The following is a 23,718-nucleotide window of genomic DNA, read 5'->3' on the forward strand; positions in this document are numbered from 1 at the left end:
GATTGTTATTTCACCAAAGGCCCCAGGAAGTGGAGATGAAGAACTGTGAGAGTGTAAGCCTCCAACTCAACCCAAATATGTTTTTCTTGCCCCACTTGTTAATTAGTAAATCAAAACCAAATGAAAAATGCAAATAAGCGCATGCCACGAATCTGTCATACTTGAATGTTTCCCAGTTTATTTCTGTCTTTCTGACTTTATCTTATCCATCATTCTCGTCATCTGTGAGTAAAAGCACCCGAAAGCACCTTGGTAGAGTGGAGTCAATTTGGGTCTTATAAATAAAACTGCCTGAGAAATGACAGGATTCAGGTGGAGATTATTTAGTTAACTCAGAAGTTAAATGATTTGTATTTTGTAAGAACAGAAAGACGGGAGTGATAAGGCACTATTTTTTCCCACTCTTTTAAGTTTCTTACAGGTGTTTTCTGTTTTTGTTTTTTTTTTCTAAATCATATATTCAAATGCTCGAGCCTGGTGAATTTTTTGTTTGCTTGCTTGTTTTTGGTCAGTTAGGAAACATTGCCTATTCAGATAGACATTTACAATCAAATAGGGCTGAACACACCAGCACAGCTGTTGCTCAAAAGGGACCAGGAGGCCTGGTTGCCCCAGAAAAGGAAAGATATTCTCCAAGAACGGTCCTGGGAGAAGCATTTTGTTGTGTTTTTGCAAGGACGTGGGGATCCAAGTTTTGTCTATTAAAGGAAAGGAATGGCCCGTTCTGTTTGTGTGTTCAGAGCGCACGGCTGTGCTCGGAGACGTTCATGCCCCCCGCGGTGGTATTTTTCCATCCTCTTGTTTCGAACCCCTGGGCATTTATACACATGTCCTGCACACAGCTCAGCATCTGCGATCACATGGTGGTTTAGAACTGAGGTCTTGGTTCTAAACTAAGGAAAGAGTCAAGTGTCTGTCCCTTGCTGCTTCCAGGCCAGGCCAGCCAGCTCTTGAGAAGTGTGGCTCCTTCAGGTCATTCATTCAACAAATACGTACTGGCCACTGCTTTGTGCAGGTACTGTTTCGGGCACTTGGACTGCATGACGAAACAGAACAAAATTCCCTGCCTTCCGTTGTGGGGCATACATTGCAGGGGAGTTTAACCCTCAGCAGGAGCATGCCTGTTTTCTGTCTCACTGGCTACCGTTTCGGTGTTGTTGAGGTAAAGAGGAACAGCCGTGTGCAGATGCCCCCGATTAGGGACGTCTGGCCACGGCTGCCCAGGGCTCAGGCCAGCCTGGGCCCGTCACGCGGACCAGAGGTTGGACAGAACCATGAGAAAGGACTCTCCCCGTGTCCCAGGGCTTGGCACGGTGGTGCTGCGCTGCGAATAATAGGCCGTCTGATGTGGTGTAACTTAATAGGAATATGAATCCCCAGTAACCCTGGGAACCAAAGCAAGGAATTGGCCTCTCAGTTACTTTTAACTTTCAAAACTTCAACGTTTCCTTAAACCAAATAGCTCCATTGTCATGGTCAGAAGTCCACTGTGGAGAAAGGCAGGATTTAGTGTTTATTTAAGCTGCCACCCAATGGGAGAAACTGTTGCCCAGTGGAGTTTGACTCTCAATTTTTCAAGGGATGATCTTCCATCTTGTGGATTTTTTATGCATGTCTTCTCTCTGTCTTTCCTTCCTTCCTTCCCTACCTCCCTCCAGAAATTTTGATGGGAGCAGGAAAATATATTGGCCAGGTAAGGATGTATATGAAGAAAAACCTTGATGGTAGGGATCCTGATAAGTAAGGCTCTTAAAAAGAATGCAGTTAGCCAGGCACAGTGGCTCACACCTCTAACCCCAGCACTTCGGGAGGCTAAGTCAGGAGGGTTGCTTGAGGCTGGGAGTTCAAGACCAGCCTGGGCAATATAGTGAGACCCCATCTCCACAAAAAAATAAAAAGGAAAACATTAGCTGTGCATGGTGGTGTTAGCCTGTAGTCTCAGCTACTCAGGAGGCCAATGCGGGAAGATCGCTTGGGTCCAGGAGGTTGAGGCTGCAGTGATCTGTGATTGCACCACTGCACTCCAGCCTCGGCAACTGAGGGAGACCCTGTCTTAAATAAAAATGCACCATCTGGTGTCATGTAGCACTGTTGGGTGTCTGCAGAGCATTTTGGTCATAGGGTCTTGTTTCTCTCCCACCTCTTCGTATATAGATGTTACTACCCCACAAGTTGAGGGAGATTGGTCACCAAATCAGTAAACATGGGCAAATCCATAGTAAATGGGTTATTGATATTACATTCCATCATACAGTAAGATACTATCATCTTTGTTTCCAGATTTTATGGTCACTCTATAGAAGCTTCAAGGCACTGAAAACAGTTAAGTCATTTGATGCAGTTAAAAAGAGACATTGCTGCCTTTTGAGACATACTGAGCCTGATGGTCCTGTGTTCTTCTCTTCATATTAGACTCCCGACTTTCAAAAAAGAGACAGTCACCATTTGACTAGGGCTTATCACTTTTCAACTTTTCCAGGATTCTTTTGGCAAGAGCATACCCTCTCTCTGTCTCACGTGAGCTCGCTCTCTCCACTCTCTCTCATATCCGTGTTCAATATTCCTCCCCCTGCCCCTCTTCCTACAGTGTTGCCTCTGAGGTATCCTTTTTTCTTTTGACTATCCTCAGTCTACAGACTGTCTATTTCTCCTTCTCTTAGTCTCTCTGTGACTCCCCTGGATTAAGCCTTGTTTCTGCTCAGACTCAGCAAATACTCATTGTGAGCCTACTATGTGCCAGGTGCTGTGCTGGGCTTATCACGCAGTATTCACTGATTCTCCAGCCTCTGTCTGCTCGGAGGTCCTACATAGTTAGCCCTGGAGTGAGGGTGTTTAGCTAATCCCCTTGTGTTTGGGGTGGGCTGTACATGAGCTCTGATGGACCATCTTCAGCCCCTCCAGAATGACCTCTGAGGAATCAGTGGCTGAGAAGGAGAGACGGAGAGTGTATTAATCCATTTTCAAATCGCTGTGAAGAAATATCCAAGACTGGATAATTTACAAAGAAAAAGAGGTTTAATGGACTCACAGTTCCACATGACTGGGGAGGGCTCACAATCATGACGGAAGGCAAAGGAGGAGCAAAGGTACACCTTATATGGCGGCAGGCAAGAGAGAGCATGTGCAGGGGAACTGCCCTTTATGAAACCATCAGATCTCATTGAGACTCACTCTCACAAGAACAGCACGGGAAAACCCACCCCCACAATTCAACTACCCCCCACCAGGTACCTCCCACAGCACATGGGGATTATGGGAGCTACAGTTCAAGATGAGATTTGGGTGGGGACACAGCCAAACCATATCAAAGAGGAAGAGCAGAAGAGAATGGAAGAGGTATATGCCCCCAAAGAACTGAAAACACGTACTCACATACAAGTACATGCATGTTCATAGAAGCACTATTCACAATAGCCAAAAGGTGGAAAGAGTCCAAATGTCCATCAATGGATGAACAGATAAACAAAATGTGGTGTGTATCCACACAATGGAATGTCACTCAGCCATAAATAAGGATGGAATGCTGATACATGCTATAACATGGATGCGCCTTGAAAACATGATGCTAAATGAAGCCAGTCACAAAGGATCACATGTTGTATGATTGTATTCCTGTGAAATATTCAGAACAGACAGATCCAGAGAGGCAGAACACAGAATGATGGTTGTTACCAAGGCCGCAGGGGAGGAGGAAGTGGGGAGCTTTTGCTTCACGGGCTTTCTGTGGAGGCGATGAAAATGTTTTGGAACCATTTAGAGGTACTGGATGCACAACATTATGAATGTACTAAAATGCCACTGAATTGTCCACTTCAAAATGGTTAATTTTATGTTATGTCAATTTTACCTCATTGAAAAGAATGAAAGATGAAGGCATGTGTTAGAGGTCTATTGCTTTGAATTAAGGATGCAATTTAGAAATCTGGCCTGACTTTCCTATGCATGGTGACCTTATGATGTGGCTTGAGTATAATTGAAGTAATTTGAGTGGATTAATTTTCTTCCTTGGCTTCTTAAAATTTAACATGCTTGAAGTTGGCATCCTGAATTTAGCATGCAAAGCAGTATGTGGATTAGTATTCTGGGCCAATAGTGCTGCTGCTTAAAAAAACAAACCCGGACAGATGTGTTGAGCAGGTTCTCCAGCTTAGCTGTTTGCATCTTGGAGAACTGTTCCCGGGTCCTGGGGAAAGATCACTAAGGCTGGGGTCAGAAGCCTGAATTCTGTTCTGCCTCCTTATGCCCATGGGGGATACTGCAGAGCTCAGGAAAAAGCACGAAGCAGGACCCAGTCCCAGCTCATACATGTGTTCAACACACATTCTTGGGCACCATGTACTAAGCCCTCTATGGGGTGTGTGAAGGTGAACATGACATGGACCCTGCCTTTGAGAGACTTGCAGCCCAGCAGGTAAGGTAGACACGCAGACAGCTGATCGTTCTGGTGTAAGGTAGGGGTTTGATGCTGAAGATCTCCATGGGAACTTATAGAGGTCTAGAGTTGAGGATACTAAAACTACCTGGGGGTGAGGTTTGCTGGAAGAAGGCAACTAAGGAAGGCTTCCTGGATTCAGTCTTAAAGAAAGATTTAAAATATTGCTGAATTACTGCAATAAACCAAATGCTGGTTTCCACTCCCCTGCAAATTCGTATCTTGAAACCTAACCCCCAAGGTGGTGGTATTAGAAGGTAGGGCCTTTGGGGGCTGATTAAGCCCTCATTAATGAGATTAGTGCCCTTATTAAAGAGGCCCCAGAGAGCTGCCTCACTGCTTCCACCACGTGAGGGCACAGCGAGAAGACAGCCGTCTATGAACCAGGGAAGAGGCCCTCACCAGCACCTTGATCTTAGACTTCCAGCCCCTAGAACTGTGAGAAATACATTTCTGTTGTTTGTGAGGCACCTACTCTATGATATTTTGTTACAGCAGCCCAAATGGACTAAGACAGTTACCCATTATGTATTGCAAGTAGGTGGTTAGAGTAGTAGCAAAACAGGAACTGTTAAAACTGAGTGAAAACATGCTTACGAAGAGTTTCAGTTTGGTATTTTGCACCAAAGCATGAATAATTATAAGAGAAGTAAGAACACTGATGTACCTACCCTTGTTTTATGGCTTTAATTATTTAGGATGACATAGGAGCACCAAGCCTTTTCAAAATTTGGGTTCTGTGACAGTCTCAATCCAGGAAGTGAGAAGGAAAGGTCACTTCAAGGGCAAGGATATTGTATGAGGAAGGTGCAGTCATGAGGTCCTGGGCAGTGTGGCGGGACAAATAGAGCAATTTAAGACCTTCAAAGGTAGAGTTTAAGGTGGGAAAAGGTGAGGAACAAGGCTGGGAGGTGGCTGTGGGATACAGGCTGAAGGGCTATAGGCAGGCAGGCCTGTTGCAAGTCAGACTTGTGACCCTGGTACTAGCTGCAGTGTGGAGAGTGGATGGACATGGAGCAAAACGCGAGGCAGTGGGACCGAGGCTCTGCATAAGGGCAGTGGTAGTGAAGGTAGTGGGACCCACTGGATTTGAGATACTTCTAGAATGGTGCTGTCCAGTAGAACTCTCTGAGCTGATGGAAGCATCCAACGATGTGCTCTCCAATACCGGAGCCACCAGCCACGTGCGACTCTTGAACACCTTCAACGTGACTGATGTGACAGGAACCAAATTTTACATTTTAATGTATTTAAATAGCTCCCCGTGGCTGTAGCTTCTATATTGGACAGTGTAGTTCTAGAAGGTAAAAGCACCAAGAGTTGATGATTAATTGGGCAATTGAGGGTGGCAGGGTAGACCGAGCTGGAGACAGAGAGGCAGGTTAATTCACGGGGAATGATGAGTACCACTGTGTGCATGTTGGCTCCAAGTGCAAGAGATACCTGGGGGAAGAAGTATGCCCAGCAGTAAGAAAAGCCTCTTTGGAGAATGCTGGGCTGGAGTTAGAACTTTGAGAGCTTTCAGTGTTAAATATGAGAGGTGAGATCATAAAAGTGAGTAGCACAGGGAAGCCACTTCATTACTTTTGGCCTCAGGTTCCTGTTGATTTGATGGCGGTCATAATATTTGCTCTGTCTACCTTCTGGGACTATTCTGAAAAATTCAGATGAGATTACGTGCATGAAAATGCTTTGTAAACTCTTCAGACATTAGGCAGAGTTTACAACATCTTTAGGAGTGGAGAGGAATGTGTCCCACATGTTATTTTCCAAACATGAAAGATAAAACAAAGACTTCAAATTCTGGAAGTATTGCAGAGTAGATCATCTGCAGGGCCTCCTGCTAAAAAACGACAAGATCCAGGATAAACAAAAGCAAACTTGCCTAAAGTATGAGTGTCACGGGCTCAGGGACAGCTTTCAGGACTCCCCTGTGGGGGTTTCCATGAGCAAACAAACATAAAAGTTAGGTTTCTGTGAATGCAAAGACCAACACTACCGCTGATCCTGAGACCAGCTTGGAGGCTGGGACAGGGTAGGGGGAGCTGTCCCTGAGGTTCCCACATTAAGCTGGGACTGTCAAAGGGAGATAAAGTGGTTCTGGCTGGTGGTGTTCCTCACAAAAATAAATGCATATCTTTTTTTTTTTTTTCAGGAAAGAAAAAAAAGTAGCCCAATTTAAACATTCAGGATGAATTTCAATTAAAAACTACCAAAAAATCAAAAATCTTAAAACACACAAGGAAATGTACCACCAACATATATATCCTCAGAGTGATGGGAGAGTAATTTCAGTCCACGAAGAACTTCACATATGGGAGAACAGGCACCAAGTTAGAAAATGCAAGACAATAATATAGAAGTACAGAAAGAATGATAGTATAATAAATAATAGTAAATATATGACAATTTACCATTGAAAATGACAGCGCAAACCAAAGAAAAAGGGAGCAATTTGAATTTTTTTTTTTTTTAATCATTAAGGTGGAAAAACTAGAGTGTGGTGACATGCACCTGTAGTCCCAGCTACTTGGGAGGCTGAGGTAGGATCACGAGCCCAGGAGTTTGAGACCAGCCTGGGCAAAATAGCAAGGCGCCGACTCAAAAAAAAAAATAAGAACAAATGAACAAAACTCACTAATAGATGATTTGAACTACACATTAAACAGTGAAGGAGAGAATTTGTAAACGTATAAATAGAAGATATTATCTAAATCTAGTCCAGAGATCAGGAGATAAATGGTGTAAAATCAGTAGCTAAGAGATGTGAACATTAGAAAGTCTAATGTATATCTAATTGTCATTTTTGAAGGAAACTCTAAAACAGATGGCAGAGAGGCCATAATTGATGAGTGACTGGTTGAGAGTTTTCCAGGACCGATAGGAGCTAGGAACCCACAGACAGATGAACTACGACGGCATCTGAGCAGGGCAGGATGAATAAAAAGAAACACACAAATAGGCACAAAACACTGTAGCAAATGCAGCCTACCAGAAGACAGTGCCATTGTCAGTGGGACCACAGAACCCAGATCCCCCAGGAGGGAATGCTGAGTCTGAAGGGATGAATACAGGCTGAGAGTTCTTCTCTTAGTCGTGGAGGATATTGTGCCGGTTGTTCCTCGGCAGTGGTGTGGGAGGATCTTTCTTTTTCTCTTTAGGCTGGCCCATCTGTGTTTTGACTGGAGAGGTAGCAGTTTTTCTCAAATTTGAAAAAAGGCATGTTGTATAGACTGATTTTTACTAAATGCGGTCTGATTGCTTCTTGAAGGCAGCCCTTGTAAGGGGGCAAAAATGTGGTTATTTGACATTAATGGAACTCTATCAAGGCCGCGATTATTCATTTGAAATCTTTCTTCCTGACGCATGTTTATTGACTTCAGTGCCTGAGTGTGCTCCCTCATAGAAGCCAAGGTCTACTACTAATTTCCATAATGAGACGTGTATAGTGGTAGCTACGAGCATCACCCCAGTTGTTTTTCTTTCTTTTTTTTTTTTTTTTCCCGAGATGGAGTCTCGCTCTGTCACCCAGGCTGGAGTGCAGTGGCGTGATCTCGGCTCATTGCAACCTCTGCCTCCCGGGTTCAAGCGCTTCTCCTGCCTCAGCCTCCGGAGTAGTTGGGACCACAGGCCTGTGCCACCAAGTGCTTCTGGCTAACTTTTGTATTTTTAATAGAGACAAAGTTTCTCCATGTTGGCCAGGCTGGTCTGAAACTCCTGAGCTCAGGTGATCTGCCCGCCTCGGCCTCCCAAAGTGCTGGGATTACCTGTGTGAGCCACTGTGCCCAGCCTATCTCCTCAATTTAAAGTGACATTAGTACCTATATTTGGGTATGAAAATGGTTTTAACTTGATTTTTTAAAAATAATACATACCTGGTTCACACCTGTAATCCCAGCACTTTGGGAGGACGAGGCGGGCGGATCACAAGGTCAGGAGATAGAGACCATCCTGGCTAACATGGTGAAACCCCATCTCTACTAAAAAAAAAAACAAAAACTTAGCCGGGCGTTGTGGTGGGCACCTGTAGTCCTAGCTCCTTGGGAGGCTGAGGCAGGAGAATGGCGTGAACCTGGAGGCGGAGGCGGAGCTTGCAGTGAGCAGAGACCACGGGCCACTACGCTCCAGCCTGGGCGACAGAGCGAGACTCCATCTCAAAAAAAATAAAAAAAAAATATAATAATAATAAATGATTATTAACCCTTTCTACTAATGATATATAGGTGCTTAATGTCCTAAAGCTCTTTACAATACGTGCACTGGATATCTTCTTAAAAAGTCATTTGGAATAAAAGGGTAGCCCCAGAGAGTTTTGTTGTTCTGGATCTGGATTTGGGTGGTGGTAATATGGATCTATACACGGGATAAGGAGTCATAGAATAATACACATACATAGTCAAAAAGTCCTTGTGAAAGCTGGTGAAATCAGAGTGGGTGTGGTCTAGTGAATGTATTGAGCCAATGTCAGTTTCCTGGTTTTGATCTTGTACTTCAGTTATGTAAGATGTTACTATGGAGTGAAACTGGGTGAAGGGTGCATGGGGCTTCTCTACTGTTTTTTCAACTACTTGTGGGACTATAATTATTTACAATAAAAAACTAAAGTTTAAAAATGTCATTTGTAGCATGGCAGCCAGAAAAAATAAATTCTTCTTGATATTTGTGATTCTTATAGAACGTGAATACAAATACTTAGAAATATTTGATGAACCCTGGAAGGTAAAGTCTTTCATTTCACCTTGGTCAAAAGTGATTTGGAAAGTTCAGCTCAGTGTCAGTATTACTATTCAAGGTTATATGCTTGCAACATAAAAGTCAAAAGGCCGCTGTCATTACAACCCTTGGAAGACCAGCCAGAAATGTCCTTGTTGCTTAAAATTAAATAAGCTTGTGCCATAGCATGAAAAATTGCTTACATTAGTCAGTGGAATGACCATGTTTCAAAATAATTTCAAGTTTGGCGTATAACTGTAAATGGAAATGTGAAATATTTGGAAAATGTAGGATTTATTGGAAATTACTGTAAATGTCTTAACTAATCTAGACTAAACCAGAGAGTAAGTCCAGTTAGTGAGAGAATAATGAATATGTGATTACTTTTAGAGTAAATGTATTAAATTGATTGTTCTGTTCTTTTCCCTCTCTGTTGTTCTCCTTTTTATTTTCTCTTTTATGTTTGTAGTTTGAGATAAGCAGTGTCTTTGTTTTTCTCTGGACAATTGTAATTGAAATAATTCAGACTTAGATACCATTCAGAAAATATCTATATTAAAATATCTTTATTAGCATCAAACAAAGCAGTAGTGAGAAAAAGAAAAATCTTTTGACCAAGGAAAAGTGAACGTACAAATTAATATTAGGATGGAAAAGGAGAAACAACCATAGATAGAGCAGAGATTAAATAATGAGAGGATTCTACGAAAAAGTTTATGGTACTAGTTCGCAGCAACCTGGATGGAGTTGGAGACCATTATTCTAAGTGAAGTGACTCAGGAATGGAAAACCAAATGTTGTATGTTCTCACTTATAAGTGGGAGCTAAGCTATGAGGATGCAAAGGCAAAAGAATGACACGATGGACTTCGGGGACTCAGGGGAAAGACTGAGGGGGGCTTAGGCATAAAAGAACATACTGGGTTCAGTGTGTGCTGCTTGGGTGATGCACCAAAATCTCAGAAACCACCACTAAAAACCTTATCCATATAACCAAACCCCACTTGTTCCCCCAAAACTATTGAAATAAAATAAAATTTAAAACAAATTTTGGCAACAAACTTGAAAAATTAAATAAAACCTCTAGAAAACAGACACTGACTTAAAAAGAAACAGATTCAATATTTCTGTGTTGAAAGGAAAATGAGTAATTTAAAATGTCCCCCAATAGAAAACACCAGAATCAAATGATTCTAGAGAGAAGTCTGCCAGATTTTCGGGAAGTATATTCTTGAAAAGAAGGATCAGAAAGGCTCCCCAAATTATTCTAAGAGAAAGTGCAGTAGTTCCCCCTTATCCACGGTTTCAGTATCCATAGTTTCGGTTTCCACAGTATGTTCTTGGGGTTTGAAAACAGTTGAGTATAGTACAGTAGGATATTTTGAGAGAGAGAGAGACCATCTTCATATAACTTTTATTACAGTATATTGTTGTATTTGTTTTATTATTAATTAATTAATGTAAATTTTACATTTATTTTCCTAGGCATGCATGTATAGGAGGAAACATAGTATATATAGGGTTGGCACTATTCACTATTTCAGGCATCCACTGGGGGCCTTGGAAGGTATCTCCCTCAGATAAGAGGGGAAAATTGTATAACTTGAAACCACGCAATGCCGTAGGAGATGAGAACATCACCAGTCTCACTTACGAACTCAAACATAAAAATTCCAAATAGTACATATGAAAGCAACACTCTAAACTTTCTCATTAGGTCCAATGCTTTGCAATATGTCTCTTGTTTTCCTATTATTTAATCTTAACAGTACTGAACTGGACTCTAACATCAGACTGAAAGTCAGAGTCCTTGCCGCTCTCCTGATTGCAAAGGCAGTGATGTGAATGTATCATCATTAAGAATGTCCTTATTATTTTTTTTTAATATAGACTCATTATCAGGCTAATGGAGTTCTTTCTATTCCTAGTTTGCCATAAAAGAGGCTTAAGAAATAGAATAATGAAGTGTCATGAGTGAACACTGTTTGGCTCCTGATTTCAACAAACAAAATTTAGACAGTTGTTTAGATATTTGAGGAAATTGATCACTTTAACAATTTTATTATTATTATTTTACGGAGACAGGGTCTCACTCTGTTGCCCAGGCTGGAGTGCAGTGGTGTAATCATAGCTCACTACAGCCTCGCACTCCTGGGCTCAAGCAGTCCTTTTGCCTCGGCCTCCCAAGTGGCTGAGACTACGGGCAATGCCACTGCACCTGGCTGCTTTAGCAATTTTTAAGTGTACCGTTCAGTGGCATTAAGGACATTCACACTGGTTGTGCCACTATCACCACTTCCTCTCCAGAACTTTTTCCTCTTCCCAAACTGAAACTATGTACTTATTAAACATGAACTTCCCATTCCCCTCTCCCCCAGCCCCTGGTAACTACCATTCTCCTTTCTATCTCTATGGATTTGACTAGGCTTGGTACCTCATATACGTGGAATTATACAGTATTTGTCCTTTTGTGGGTGGCATATTTCACTTCACATAATGTCCTCGAGGTTCATCCATGTGGTGCCATGTGTCAGAATTTCCTTCCGTTTTAAGGTTGAAGAATATTCCATCATAGGTCTGTACCACATTGTGTTTACCCATTCATCCGTCAATGGACATGTGGGGTTACTTCCAGCTTTTGGCTATTATGAATAATTCTGCCATGAACATGGGTATACAAATATCTGTTCAAGGCCCTGCTTTTAATGCCTTTGCGTATATATCCAGAAAGATAATTGCTGGGTCAATGCTAATTTTATGTTTGTTTGAGGAATTGCTACACTATTTGCTACCGTGCTGCGCCATTTTACATTCCCATGAGCAAAGCACAAGGGTTCTAGTTTCTCTAAATCCTTATCAACACTTGTCAGAAAATGCCCATATTTTTAATAGATCTCTATGAAGTATGGCTGAAGAAGGAGAGGAGTTACTGGTCACCATTGCCTGCACAGCAGCCATGCCCGCCTATGACACATAAGCCATTCACCCACTGACAGGCAGACGACCCTCCGCACAGGCTGCCTTGCTCTTAACCATAACTAGGCCTAGGTTTTCCATGTGAGTCTGCCTGTACAACTTCCAGCATGTCTCTAAAAAGGAAATGGAAAGGAGGAGAATGGAACACTGTATGATTTAGTGATACACACATGGTAGTAGAATTGTTAGGTTTTAAAGGGCAAGGGAAGGATAAACATTCCTGGTGTGAGGTGCCTTTGGAGAGAAGCAGTTGGAGAGGATCAGGAAAGAATACAACAGTCTCAGTCACTCTCTGGTTTTCAAGTTGGGTGATGGTTTCCTTGATGCTTTATTATTATGCTTCATTACCTCCATAAATTGCATACATCCTTTTGTATGTATAATTACATAATTTACATTTTAAATCTTAAACCAGCGATTCTTATTCCTTAAGGCTTTTGTTCCTACATGTTGGCCAAAGGTCTAGGACAGATCAGAAATTTCCACTGGTCTAGTCTGAGGCAGAAAGGAGAGAAGGAAGTGGGTTTTATAAAGCCGCATTTGTGCATTATGTCCTCCCTATTTTATTTAGTATTGAGAGGACTTTTAGAAATGCAGTGGTAGAGTTAGAGCATGCAATATGTTGTTTTGTTTTTATTGTCCTTAAAAACAGCAAACAAGAAGCAGATAACCTTGTGTAAGGTGATTACCATTTCAAAAACTGTCTTGACTGGTCCTTGAAATTTAAAAATTCTAGGAATTATTGCCTCAGAGAACACAGCACTGCATTCAGGAGCCACCCACCAAGGCTGATGCTCAGTGAGATTTCACTGACTGCACTTTCACAGAATGCCTCACTCTGATTGAAAAAGCTAATTTAGAGGGAGCAGCCGTCAGCCCTATCTGTAGACTCGTGAATACATTTGGATTACTCAGCAAAGACATACTCCAAGCTCCGAGAACCTGGATTCTCAAATAACAGCCAGTGATGATCATGGCTAACATTGACTGGGCATTGACACCATGGCATTGGCTATTTAGTATAGATTGTCTCACCTAATCTTTAGAAGTGTTATTATTTCCATTTAACTGGTACTGAAATGTTAATATAATTTTAACTCAGCATCATATAGGTAAGAAAAAGAAAAGCTAGAATTCAACACCAGTGTCACAGTTTGACATGTCACCAACACTCTTGACTACGACTTAATTGTGACTACATCTGACCCCATCATCAGTAAGCCAAATGCTAATGGGTGTAAAGTAGGTACTGAGGGCTGAATTTGGAACTCAGCCCTCTCCCTTTCTCTCCCATTGATATTTCTTGAACTGTCTGGCATTTGAGGAGTCTTGACTCATATAGCTTGAATTGCTGAGCTCATTAGAAACATTACTGTTTTACCATTGTGGTGTTCAAGTGCATATATAGGCAGTAACCTAATTGTATTTATTTCTTATATCCCTATGAGACATTAGCAAACGCGCTGTGAAAATTCAAACGCAGGCAAAAAAGTGAGGGGAAGGGAGGAGTTCTGAGCAAACTTCATGAGCAGAGTGAGGAAGGTGGTATAGCTTTGAGGCAAGAGGCACAGGAGCAGCTTAGAAGACCAGAGAGTAATGGGATGGGTGGCAATCAGAGTCTCTTGGATGGCACTAAGGAAGCCATGCATTTTTTTCCAAGAAGGATAAAGGAAAAGAAAGTTCAGAGTGCTTCACGATAACATTATTTTGGTAGAGGAAAAATTGGAAAATCCACATATGAGGCAATGGGTTCTATTTTACGTTCTAATAAAATGAATGCTTTGAACTGTGCTTCTGTTTTCTCATTTTTAGATTCTTTATCTCCTCACATCTTCAAATCTGTGAGCTTTTGCCAAGATTCTTCCTTAGTCGTACATATTGCCTCCCAGCATTGCACAATCGTTATCCTTAAGAGTTGCATGCAATTTATCCCCTTCCTGGCAGGGTTAGACTTCCCTTCTCTCTCCTCCCTCCTCTTGTCCTCCAGTCCCCCTTTCCCTTGTTGTGTTAGTTGCCTATTACTGTGTGACAAGTCACCCAAAACAGCGGTTTAAAACAACAGCAAGTTACCGTCTCTCACAGTCTTGTGGAATGACCAGGTTCAACTAGGTGGTTCTTCAAGGTCTCTTGTGCAGCTGCAGCCAGGTGGTGGCTGGGGCTGAGTCAGGCAAAGGGCATCCAAGATGGCGTCTTCATAACACTTCTGGTGCCTCAGCTGAGGTGCCTGGGGACAGGCAGGACAGCTTGTGTGTTCTGTCTCTCTCTTCTCCCACCCACCCCCCATCTCTGTTCGCCTCTTCCACCCCTCTGTGTAGCTTTGCTACATGGCTAACTTGGGCTTCCTCACAACATGGAAGTTTCAGAGTAGTCACACTTCTTATATGACAGCTGTCTTTCCTCAGACAAGCATTCCAAGAAGCCTAAGTGGAAGGAAGTTCAAAGCTTATGACCCAGCCTTGGAAGTCATTCAGCACCACTGTTGAAGACTTTCGTTCTGTGGGTCCAAAACAGGTCATAGAGCCAGCCACAGAGCCAGCTTAGAGTCACCGAAGGGAGCAGACCACCCACGGGCACGGATGCTGGGAGGAGTGGTTTACGGGGGATGGCATACCTCTCAAAAGACCAGCTACCACATTTCTCCTTTATTAAAAATGTCTGCCCCTTTCTCTGCTCCTTATAACTGAAATATCTTAAAGTTACTGTCTTACATCTTATTTCTTATATTTTTTCTCAAGGTTTATAGTAAGGAAGTTTATTGAAAGACTTCTTTGAGGAATTCTTATACATGCTCTCCAGCGAATTTTAAAATATTATTTTCATTTAGTAATATTACAATTAGGCCTCCAAAAGGCTCTTTGAAGAAAAGCTGTGTGACTGTTTTTAGAAAGTCTCTTTGGAAAATCAGATTTGATTCACTTTTTAACCAACGATGATAACATATCAAACTTAAAAGGCAGATCGGTTTTAGGGAAAAGTGATACACCGTCATGTGTGGGTGTCCTTGGGTGAACTTCCCAACAATATTGCTTTTCATGCGTAGCCACTAATTAGAAAACCTGCTCTCTTGTTGGGGCTAAACTGTGGTTTACTTTTCTGGCTGGACGTCTTTTTGCTTATATTCAAGCTTTTACAGAAGCCAAAGCTTATTCTTTTCTAACCTCAAAATAAAAAAAAGGTCTCGAATCTAAAAAATGTGTTGTGTAATTAATGGCAGTTTCAGAAATTCTTTTTAAAAAATCTTGTACCTATAGATGGCTTAACTTAGCTTCTGCAAATGCCATTGAGGACTTGGATTCTTCTGGGGAGTTATTAGCTTTTCTTTTCTTTCTTTCTTTCCTTTTTTTTTTTTTTTCTTAAAGAAGCTAAATCTCCAAAGCTTTTCTCTGGTAATTATGAAAAACAACATGTGTAAGAGAAAGTGGGAAGTTGGAGGTAGCTAATAATTATTTTTTCTACCCACAAACCTTGGGAAAACTCTGCTAAAAGGATTAATTTGCTCATGCGATTTCACTTTGGTTGTCATTAAGGAAAAACGAACAGAACAGCAAGGCAAAAGTGTTCCTGACTCTGGGGAGAAGAGTCAAGGGTTTATGGTGGGAAGCAGAGCACTCCTTTTTTCCTTTTACAGCAATTATAAGTGAGGCATCTGAAGTTTGATATCACGTTTCTCACACAGGACTTTGTATAGACATCTAAAAGCTGACTGAAAAATCATCAATAATTGCAATTTCTCATTTGTCTTCATGCAGGAAAAAGATTGTATTTTAAAAACGTATTTTTTCTAGCTTCATTGTGATGTAATTGACAAATATTGTATGTATTTAAGGGGTACAATGTGATTTGATATACTGATTATACATTAGGAAGTGATTACCACTATCAAGCTAATTAATGTGTTTATCACCTCACAGAGACACGGCTTTATTTTTTTGTGGTGAGAATGTTAAGATCTGCTCTTTTAGAAATTTTAAGTATACAATACAGTATTATTAACTCTTGTCATCATGCCGTACGTTAGGTCTCCAGACTTCACTCGTTATGCATAACTGAACCTTTGTACTATTTGACCCTTTCCCCGGTACTCCTCCCCTCTCCCAGCTGCTGGTAACCTCCGTTCTATTTTCTGCTTCTGTGAGTTCCACTTTTTCAGATTCTGCATATAAGTGAGATCGTGCAGTGATTGTCTTTCTGTGCTTTGCTTATTTCACATCACATAACATCCTCCAGGTTCATCTATGTTGCAAGTGGCAGAATCTCCCTCTTTTTTAAGACCAAATACAAATGCATTTATGCACATACCACATTTTCTTCATTCATCCTTCACTGCACAATAGGTTGATTCCATATGAAAAAACCTTTTAGAGTCTATCCTTTCCCTGCAGTTTTTTCTTTCTTTCAATGTAAACTGTGAGAAAATGGCAGTGGCTCTGTTGGTGATTTCCTTCCACATCTTCGTGGCATCTACATGCAGATTAAATGGGGTTTCCAGCAACTTCTCGGTGTGGAGAGTCCCCCCCGCTCAGAGGCATGAGGCCTTCAGGATCTACCAGTAGGAGGAAGGCATAAACATTTCCACTGAACAAGCAAAATGTGAAGACCCTTTACACTTCAGGCCGAGGCACAATGCTTTGCCTACCCCCATTCCCCACCCTCAGCCATCCCCACCAACATTCAGCTCAGGGCTGTCCCTGGTTATGTTGACTGCTGATGGTGACACGTGAACCAGCCTGAGGAGGGAAGAGTAGCTGGGAGGAAAGGGGGCCAGGAGGGCATAACGGGGCCAGGATGGGCAGACGGGTTCTTCTTCATTGCTTCATTAATTCTCACACCTTTTCCTGTGAAGTCATATTCTTCCCATTTTTGCAGATGAGAAAACTTTTTAAGCCAAGAATTTTCATAACTCTCTCTATGCAAATTCATTCAAATAAGTATACAAGCGGAAGTATTTAAACTAAATAAAATCTAAGAATTTTGCTTAATCTCGGGTAGCATGAAGGATTTTCATCTCCTCCTCATGGGCCAACCAGTGATCTGTTCACTAGCTGATCCCCCGAATAAGCTGTGGGTAACTGGTAATCCAGGTGTGAAGTCAAACGGGGAAACTGGTGAGGTGAGCCCGTGGCACTTAGTCAAGTAACAATAGTTGTCACTCTCTCTTGTTTAATCTTATAGTGGAGTACGACAAGGAGTTCTCCCCTCGTCAGCGACACCACAAAGAGTTCAAGTTCAACTTATCCCAGATTCCTGAGGGTGAGGCGGTGACGGCTGCAGAATTCCGCATCTACAAGGACTGTGTTATGGGGAGTTTTAAAAACCAAACTTTTCTTATCAGCATTTATCAAGTCTTACAGGAGCATCAGCACAGGTATGAAGGCTCGAGAAAGCCCCAAAGGTGGGGCTGGCCCCCGTTTCCCACCTTTTGTCATGACAATAATCCCGACTGTGTCTGTGCGGGGTGACTTGGAGCTCAGAGGCAGCGTGTGAGTACCATGAGGTGGGTGTTCTAAATGGGAGTGTTTAGGTGGTGAGATCTTTTGCTATTTGATTCTCCAAATGGCTATCTTTTCCTAAGAAAGCTGGCGAATGTATTTATTATAAGCATCCTTTGTGATCAGATAACTCCATCATTTATTAGGGATAAAATGTTTTCACTATTGTTTAGTCCTCATTTGGAATGACAGGTGAGGGTGGCTAAAGTAAATTCATACATTAAAATCATATGATGCTTGTAAGTGGTAATAATTCCAGTGAATACAGGCTTTGTATTTGTGCACATAAGATACACATACACACGTGTATCTTTGAATAAGCTTGTGTGTGATGGATTTTTTTTTTATCATTTGGATACAAGGGAGCAATAGACTTTTTCCATGTCTGTATTATTCTTGTTTCCTGAAACAAGGCCAGACCATTTTACAAAAGAACTGCAGTGAAGCATGTGCATGGAGCTGCCTAGCAATACAGAAAAACTTCCATGGAATGATTGCTGGAGGACTGCAAGGGCTGAGCGATGAAGTTTTAGAGTAGTTAGTATAGAAGAAGTCAATACACAGAAGCCAGTGACCTCGAATTTTGCTTAGTATTTAGGGGTCAGTTTAGTAAGTCAGTGAGAATCAAGGCCTTTATGCACAGTAGATTAGGATTACCATGTAGTTCTTAGTGTGTACAAGGTGGAAATTAAGCAGGTGATGTGATGGTCTGGCAATCATATGGCAGCCACAAGGGTAAAAATGAAGGGAAGTGAACATATAGAGGGAGGGAACTCCACGCTTCCAGACTCCGTAAGGGATTTGTCAGCTTTGGTTTGATAAACCAAGTCTAGGTTCCCGCTCTTGGTCTTATGAGTCTATTGATTTCCCAAGAATTTCCAAAGGCTTAAGAATGACTTTAGTTTTTCCTGAATGTATTGATCTGTGTGTGGGTCTGTCACAAATACACACACTGAACCCATAAGGAACATTAATTTGCCCTGTGAAAGGTTCATTTTCGTTTTGAAAGCACTGCCAGCATCCAACCCTTGCGCATATTTCAATCTGTAATGGGGAAACACGGGAGGAAAGACAGATGCCACGCTTTGGGACATTTCATGGTGTGAACGTACATGCTGCTGGTTATAGGTAATTTATAGCTAGGACAGCTGAATAATGAGTAAAATACAGCCATTGTGGTATCTTTATAATGGGCCACAATTTTGGAATGAAAGGGAAGTCTTCTGATATCTGACTCTCACTCCTAAATAAAAGTATATTCAGTGGCTATACTACTGAAGGCCTCTGTTGAAAAGTACATTTTTTGTTGCTAGATTTTTGTCTGTTAATACTTCAGAGATCACTGGAATTCACTGACTCTTTGGAACTGTTTTAGCCATTGATTTTCAATCTGCCTAATTATTTATTCCATTATATTTCTCTGGTTAGAATAACCTACTAGCATCTTTTTGGCTCAGAAATATATTAGGAATACATGTTTTTCTCCGTCCTGCAGGAAAACCTTTATAGTGAAAACCTTAGGCTGGGAGTTAAGTGACTATGGCATTTAAAAAAATTGTTATTTGTTTTAAAAAAGAGAGAGAGAAAGTTAGCAGAACATTTGTAAGGTTTATACTGAACTCCAGCCAAAAAAGAACAGCTGCCCTGTGCTTAGGATGGTGGTGTCATACTTCCTCGAGGCCAGCAGTGAGTTTGGAAAATAAAACCCTGAATGGTCCCAATCTTTGATGACTCTTTATCAAAGCAGAGGGTTGTAGTTTCTTTGCCTTCTAGGATGGGAGCATTTGGCACCTGTGTGTGTTGTTGTTGTGCATAGGAGAGGGGAAATTCTGGGAGAATTGGGAGAGTTTCATGCTTTTGAAGGGCTCTAGTTTGGCCAGGAAGAGATTTTCTTTTCTTATCTGTGGGCCAGGAGCCCAGGCCTCCTGCCGCCTCCTAGCGATCTTCCAGAGACTTCCAGATTCAGCTGCAGGACTCCTTCAGGGGAAGGTTTGATCTCCCCATCTGTACCGTCTTGGGGTGTCTTGGCTGAAAACAATTCTCCAGGCTTGTGAAGAAACATATTTGTCCAATCTGTGTTTAAGTGAAATTTGTAGTAGTTGATGGATTAACTCCATTTAACAAGTGTTTGTGTTGCAAAATAGTTGGCCTCCTTGAAAAAGAAAAAACAGTCGGGGTTTTAAATGCTGAGTCACACACTCAGCTGGGGTGGCAGAAGTTACGTGTCTGGCCTTCTGATATTAAAGGCGGTTACAAAGCCTGACCCAGGGAGGGTCAGGGAAGATTCTTGCAAGATGGGCTTTTGCTGTGAACTCTGCACAAACATGTTCCTTTGACTGAAAAGAAATCACTGGACCAAGTAAGTTTAAAAAGAAAAAAAAGGTGGATACTTGAATAGACGGTGCTTTTAGTAAGAACAAGTAAACACTTGATACTTCACTCAAAAGTTGAGAATAAGCCCTTAGATGGAGTCTAAGTCATGGACGATTTGAAGCAACTCATAGATTAGAATGGAATCAGCAACCTAATAGTGAAACAGTTTTTGCAAAAATTGTAGTGGCAACGGGAATCTGACTTAACTGACTCCATGTTGCTTCTACTTGGCTAAACTGCTCTTGATCATTCTTGTGCAGAGGCCATAGTGGTCCTTTCCTGGAATGGATCCCCTCCATGTTTAAAAATTGAAACTGTATTTGTAAAGAGGTCACAAGGTTAGAATTATGGTAGGGGGTTGGGCTTTGCTAAAGAATAGGCAGAGTTAAACAGTGACCTGCCATTGACTAGCTTGCTTGTCCATAAGTTGCTGACTGCCCCAGAATCATGTAACTGGGGCTCACAAAGTGTGTAACTTCCCCAACTACACCTATAGATAACATCACTATTGTGAAATCTAAAGAACTGGTCTTCGAGGTATTTTTCAGATTTAGTGTTTTGGCAGTCCACGAGATGCCACCTGGTCCCGAGATTCCTTCCCAGGAACTGACTCAGCTGTGTGAAGACAGTTTTAGACACCGCTGTGATTTCATCCTCGGTCAATCAGTGATTTCAGTTCCCCAGCTCCCTGCCTGCCAAAGTACCCTAAAAAACCCTAGCCTCCAAATTCTTGGGGAGGCGTATTTGAGAAATACCTCCTGTCCTACTAGTTGGCTGGCCCTATGATTATTAACCGCTCTTTGCTGTAATACCTGCTGTTTTCAATGCATTGGCTTTTCTAGGCAGCGGGCAAGAAGAACCCATCAGGCTGCAACAGTAGTCTGCATCTTTAAGCTTGAGTAGCACAGGATGCCTTTGTGCTTTTTTTATTTTTAGAAGTTTACTCCATGGTACTGCATAGTGGTTAAAAGATGACTTTGGTGTTAAAATTTGGTGTTATAAATCATTGTGTCCTTGTGATGATGCAGGTGAAAAATTGCATTTATATAGTAGTTATAGTTTGGAAAAGGCCTTCTCTTACGTTTTCTCATTAGGGTTTTACCATGACCCGATCAGATAGACAGGGCAGGCATGTTATCTTTGAGAGAACAAAGTATGGCACATATGAATTTTGCCAAGACCAAATAATTCCTAAACTGTTGTCTGCTGTGCTTCCTAAAAGTCACTTCGATGATGTGGGTACATTCTCAAGATAAAGATGAAGTACTGGAAAGAGGTAAGCAACCTCCTTATGACACATCCTAACACCTCCATTTCCTTAGGTTTGAAGCAGACATCCCAAGGACGCTTCTGTTTGAATGGCAAATGAGAGAGTTTCATAGGTAGTGAAGATCTGTGTCTGTTAGAATTCAGACTCTGGTACTTGGATGTCTAAGGCCTTCCCACAGAAAACCTTGTTGATCTCTTGATCAACCACTGGTCTATTAACAGCTTTTCTAGAGGAGGGAGTAGAGGGGAAGAAAGACTGGAATAAATATACACAAAAGTATGATGTATTTGTCAGTTTACTTCTTTACTATTTTTTCTGTATTGCATACTTACTAAGCTGACTTCACACCGGGAGTATAGAGTGCTCTGAATAACTTCTGACCTTTCATAGTCACGCACGGTAGCATCATGAGTACATGCTTTTCACAACATGCACTCATGACCTTCATTCTGTAGCACCTTTATATTAATAGTGACATTTTGAGGTCTTTAGAGAATATCATTTTCTTCTACATTTTTTATTTGGTTAAAGGCATACTTTTACTGTTGTAATTGAATTTTGTATACCTAGAAGTCAAAGAGCATCTCTTGAAAGCCAACCAGAAATTGTAACAGACACGTTCAATATCTGAATCATGGTCCTGTTTGATCCGTGAATCGGCCACACTCATCTCTGCTAGTTTTGAAATTCCGCGTTCTGCTCTCTGTGTTTTGGCATTTGTGTTGCTTGGCAGTGATGATCTATCTTCTGTGCGTATGATCACTTTTCTTCTCCATGGTCTATCATGGTACAGTCCTTTGGGAGACATTTGAAGAATTACCAGATTTAAAATTTATGTTCCATTTAAGCAATATTCCAACTTACTCCTCTGTGTAGAAATAGGTAAGGATGTTTTTTGTCATTTGATTTTAGAGTTTGGTTTATATGTTCATCTTAACTTCAGAATCCTTAGGATCTGAAGAAATGCATCTTAAAATCAAGGAGGGAAATGCTGCTCTATAGTTGGTTTTCATGTTTTTAATACATTTTTATTGAAGTTAAAGCTACATATAAAATTTACCATCTTTACCATTTTTAAGTGTATAGTTCAGTGGTAATAAATTTATATTCTTTTCTTCCCCCTTCATCCCTCCCTCCTCACTAAAACAGGAAGATTTCCTCAGGCCAGCACAGAAGGTTGCTGCTGGAGTCTCCAGGAACAATCCCCGACTGAATTATTGCTTTAATTTTTGACAGAATTCACAAAATTTTACCTATTTTACAGATAGAATATAATTGTCCCAGGAGAGAAAAGAGTAAAAATACATTTTCCAGAATTTTTAGTTTGATACCGCACTCTGAACCATTCACAGAGATTGGGAACACAGGAATAAGCAGGGGAATGAAGATGAGTTCACATTTGCACGTTTGAGTCATGGTGTGAGTACCCGAGATGATGTGGGATGTAGAAGTTTTGAGCTCAGCAGAATGAGCTAAACTACAGTAGGAGATTTTTGAGACTATAGGTGAGCCACTGAAGTAGATTACATAGACCAGATGTGTAAGAATAGAAAACCTAATTGACCCTGTACCATTTATTGAAAATACTATCTTTTTCTCATGTAGTTTAGTGGCACCTTTCTCATAAATTAGGTGACTGTATATGTGTGAGTCTGTTTTTTGGATCTTTATTCTGTTCCATGGGTTAATTTTTCTCTTCAATACTCCACTGTTTCAATTCCTTCAGTTTTACAATAAGGTTTGATATCTGATGTGTAACCTCAAAATTGTTCTTGAGACTTTCTTGGCTGTTAATGGCCCTTCACATTCCCATATAAATTTTAAAATCAGTTTGTTTCCACAAAAAATAAAAACAAAAAACTTGCTGGGCTTCTGATTGGAATTGCATTAAATCTAGAGATCAATTTGGGGAAGGTTTACATCTCACCAATAATGAGTGTTTCAATTCAAGAATGTGGTATTTACTCAGGCCTTCTTTAATAACTCTCAATATTATAGTTTTTGTATGTCTTGAACATTTTTATTAGATTAATTTTAGGTATTGAAGTTTCTGATGCTATTATAAATGGTATTATTAGTTTTTTTTAAAATTCAGTGCCTAATTGGTTTTTGCTCACATATAGCATACCATTGATTTTTGTTTGCATCCAGAAACCTTGCAAATTTACATGTTAATTCAAAGAGTTTTTCTGCATGGCCTTTTGGAATTTCTGTGAATATAATCTATAAATATTTTATTTTTTCCTTTTCAATTCTATTTTTTATTTCTCTTTTTCTTGTTTTATTGTGCTGGCTAGGATGTCCAGTACAATGTTGAAATTGTTCAGATTGGCCGGGCGCGGTGGCTCAAGCCTGTAATCCCAGCACTTTGGGAGGCCGAGACGGGCGGATCACGAGGTCAGGAGATCGAGACCATCCTGGCTAACACGGTGAAACCCCGCCTCTACTAAAAAATACAAAAAACTA

At 41.1% G+C, this 23,718-nt stretch overlaps 1 protein-coding gene across 1 annotated transcript in view; it reads left to right on the forward strand.

The window, feature by feature from the left end:
- Positions 1–23,718, forward strand: part of BMP6 (bone morphogenetic protein 6) — a 158,556-nt gene that overhangs the window by 104,813 nt on the left and 30,025 nt on the right. Inside the window, exon 2 of the mRNA XM_050787452.1 lies at positions 17,293–17,485. Within this exon, the coding sequence (XP_050643409.1) occupies positions 17,293–17,485 (193 nt within the window). The remainder of the gene's footprint in view (positions 1–17,292; positions 17,486–23,718) is intronic.

This window comes from Macaca thibetana, chromosome 4 (genome assembly GCF_024542745.1).
Source record: "Macaca thibetana thibetana isolate TM-01 chromosome 4, ASM2454274v1, whole genome shotgun sequence".
Taxonomy (NCBI): domain Eukaryota; kingdom Metazoa; phylum Chordata; class Mammalia; order Primates; family Cercopithecidae; genus Macaca; species Macaca thibetana.